This window comes from Cryptomeria japonica, chromosome 10, assembly GCF_030272615.1.
Source record: "Cryptomeria japonica chromosome 10, Sugi_1.0, whole genome shotgun sequence".
In the NCBI taxonomy this organism is placed as follows: Eukaryota; Viridiplantae; Streptophyta; class Pinopsida; order Cupressales; family Cupressaceae; genus Cryptomeria; species Cryptomeria japonica.
The window spans coordinates 50,874,732-50,878,204 of NC_081414.1; the positions used below are offsets into that span (position 1 = coordinate 50,874,732).

General features: G+C 30.5%; 1 protein-coding gene across 1 annotated transcript; it reads right to left on the minus strand.

The window, feature by feature from the left end:
• Window positions 1-607: 607 nt before the first annotated feature.
• On the minus strand, window positions 608-1,973 carry LOC131029993 (uncharacterized). Its single transcript, XM_057960679.2, has 2 exons — window positions 1,602-1,973; window positions 608-1,215 (listed from the first exon to the last, which is right to left on the minus strand). The coding sequence occupies exons 1-2, from the start codon at window positions 1,821-1,823 to the stop codon at window positions 1,060-1,062; spliced, it is 378 nt and encodes a 125-aa protein (XP_057816662.1). The 5' UTR covers window positions 1,824-1,973; the 3' UTR covers window positions 608-1,059.
• Window positions 1,974-3,473: the final 1,500 nt, after the last annotated feature.

The following is a 3,473-nucleotide window of genomic DNA, read 5'->3' on the forward strand; positions in this document are numbered from 1 at the left end:
TAGAAACCATTGAAGAGATTATTTAATTAACTTCTTTCTTTTTTCTTTAACTCAAGAATCTAAGAGTTTAGTCTATCATTCTAGAGCATTGATCTTTACAAGTTAGTCTCCCTATATAACCTCTTAAACAATGCATAATGGACCCTCTTTAACACCATAGGCAAATCAAGAATTGAACCCATGGTTTGGGCTACCTAAAGTAGCAGTCAAAACTGGGTGAGGCAATCCCAAGGATTGACAATTTAACCAGTTTGGATAGAGAAATTTCATCAAATATTAAGCAACAATTATTTTAATTTTAAGAAATTTCCTCGTCTTTTTAAGGTCCCTAAATGTTGATGGTCATTCTTCTAACCCAGTATGATAGCTCAAATCTAACTCTTCCAAAATTTCGAATTGTCCCCTAAATCTGAAGGCAGTTGTGAGGTTGCTGAGTTCCCTCAACTAATGGCAAGCAATTAAATGTAAATGTTCTAACTTTGTTACATTTTCCATTCCATGTAATGATAAGATCAAACCAAACAAATCAGAATGACGATGATCTAAAAACATTTTACACAATCTATTTTATAAATAATATCAATTAGAAATAAAATAATCCAACATAAAAATAAAGAAACTTCAACCTTTCTTACATTTATATTTTAAAAATATATACATTTCATGAAATACCAATTGACAGGCAGCTAAATGCTAGCTATGTGCAGTTTGCATGCTGCACCTTCTTTGTTGAACATTGCATGAGAGATGCGTGTTTCTTTTTCAAAGATTGGTTTTTCTAAGATAGACTTCTGGTGATCACAGCTATAAGAGTTGCTAAATATTCTGAGAAAAAGTTTGATTTCTGTTTTGCTATATTTTGATGACTAATTTTCAGTCCAAAAACAATGTATCTTTTTCTCAATGGGCTCTGTATAATTTTTATTTTTTTCAGCTCTGTATGTTTTAAACAACTCTTTAGGATAGTGCTAGTGCTTTAATCTTCTTTTTTTTTTGTCTTTTAATGTTTATACTTTAGAGTTATAGCAATCCAATAATTCATAACTGGCTAGAGTTAGATCATATAAGAATGTTATCACAAGTTGATGTTGCAGTTCCAAATTGGAAATCAGGAAGTTTGCCAATGGGTTTATCGAATAACTCTATGATTTTTTGGCCATCCTGGATATAAGAGCTTTCCGTTGAACTACTTTCTCCTCCATTCTTCTCTCCTGACTGTATTGGGCAACAATACATTTACATTCAATATAGCCTAACAAGAATAGAATAGGGAAGCAAAGTCTAGATAATTAAAAATTTTGGGAAGTAAAAGATATTAGTCATAAGATTTCTATAGTTCACAATGTTATTGTGTTTAATTTCTAGTATCAATTTCGTGAGTTTAGTTTTTTGATATTTGAGATCAAATTCTATGATTCATCATGCGAAAGAAAAAAGCAAGCCAAGAGAACAGAATCTGATGGATTCTGGAATTTGATTGAAAACTCGAAGAAATAAACTCACACAATTGATACTAGAAACTAAGCACAATAAATAAAAGATGCCCTTAAATGTACAACTACAAAAATTTCTATTATACAACATGTGTGTAGATAACTTACCATAATCTTCAATAGCTCTTCGATAAATTGAATCAGATTTTGAAGCTCCCTTCTATCATTGAATGTATGTAGAAAACTCTCAAAATCGGTAGTAGTAGCAGAAGAAGCTCTAACATTGGCTAATTGTTGAGAAGGTTGCGAAGATGATAAAGATCCAACAATGGTTTCTTCCTTAGGAGATGAGAAGCAACACCATGATGAAAGAAAAGAAAACTTGCCCATTTCTAAGAAGAAACACTAGAGAGGAAGGAAAGAGGAAGGAAAAATTAAAGATGATTTTCTTTCTTTCTCTAAGACAAGATCACTCATTGGGCTCTCTTGGCCTTTATCATGGAAAATATTTTCCCATCAATCATCAATGTGGATCACAGTTGAAAAGACAGATTTGCAACACAATCTTCACCATGGTGGACAAGACAAGAGCTCAGAAATTTGCCAGGTGAAAAAAGATGAGATTCGCCCTTTATGATAGTGGAAGTAATAAGATTCGCCCACATTAGAAAGCCGATTGCTTGAATTTAAAATATCTGTAAAGCAAGCTTTGATGAATATATGTTTAGCTTTAAAGATGTTTTAAGGATATATTCATGCTGTGAAAGCAAGCTTTTGATGAATATATGTTTAGCTTTAAAGATGTTTTTAAGTATATATTTATGCTTTGAATATGGTTTTAATGAATATATTTTAGTTTTGTAGGTTTGATGAATACATGTTCAGCTTTAAAGATGTTTTAAGGATATATTCATGTTTTGAATATGGTTTTAATGAATTTAATGAATATATTTTAGTTTTTTAGGATTGTTATTTGGTAGAAGATAATTATTTTAAGTATAGATTTATAATTTAATTATTAATTAAAAGTAATTGAATATATGTTCAAGGGGTTGAGCTTAACTGGTTAAAACACTGGGTTCTCATTGTAGAGACGCAAGTTCAATTCCTAATAGGGACATCTAAAGTGGAATTCAGGCTTCGGCCGATTACCTATCAAAAAAAAAAAAAGTAATTGAACATATTTCTTTTAACAATGATAGATTCATAGTTCAACCATTAATTAAAGTAAATCGAATGTATTTTTTTCAAATGATCTTAAAAAATTATATTAAGTGTTATGTGATGAAATTTTCATTTTTTAAATTAGTTATTTGGGTAGAAAATAATGTTTCAAGAATAGATTCATAGTTCAACTATCAATTAAAGGTAACCAAAAGGATTCCTTTCCAAATGATTTTATAAAATAAATTTTAGGTGTCATGTAATGGAATTTTCAATTTAAGTATCAAAAGTTAAGAATATAATTAGTGTGTGAATAAATGGTCTAAAAACTTACCAAAATCATGGCACTTGATAAAATGTTATTGGTTTTTACATTTCTTTAAATAAAAAAGTGGCCCTACATTGAATTATTAAAAATATTATTCTTTTAAGCTGCTCTAAGATCACATCAAGTGGAAATAATGATACCACCAATAAGTCCTTCCAAATGCATGTGATGCAGAGCATCCATGGTGTAGGGGCAATCCTCATCAGCCAAAAATATATTTTATTTTTAATTTTCATAGTTTAGGTGACTAAATATTTTGGTTAGCTCTTTATGTTAAAATTTTGTGTAAATTTGGACCGCATTTGTTGGCATTTTCAATGTCAAATATTTCAAATAGTCTAACTTGGTTGTTGGATTCAAAGGGGACCCACTTCCACCTCATGTAGATGCAAATAAGGCAATGTCAAATATTTCAAATAGGCCAACTTGGTTGTTGGATGTCAAGGGGACCCACTTACACCTCATTTGGATGTTAATAAGGTAGCATGATGTATTCTTGGAGTTATGGCATATGCTAGAGCATTTATGGTAACTTGGGCATCTAAGGA

Excerpts from the sequence above, each read along its gene's own strand:
- LOC131029993 (XM_057960679.2), bottom strand. The coding sequence starts at position 1,823 with ATGGGCAAGTTTTCTTTTCTTTCATCATGGTGTTGCTTCTCATCTCCT. Across the intron at positions 1,216-1,601 it reads AAGAGCTATTGAAGATTATG|TCAGGAGAGAAGAATGGAGG; the intron begins GTAAGTTATCTA and ends TGCCCAATACAG.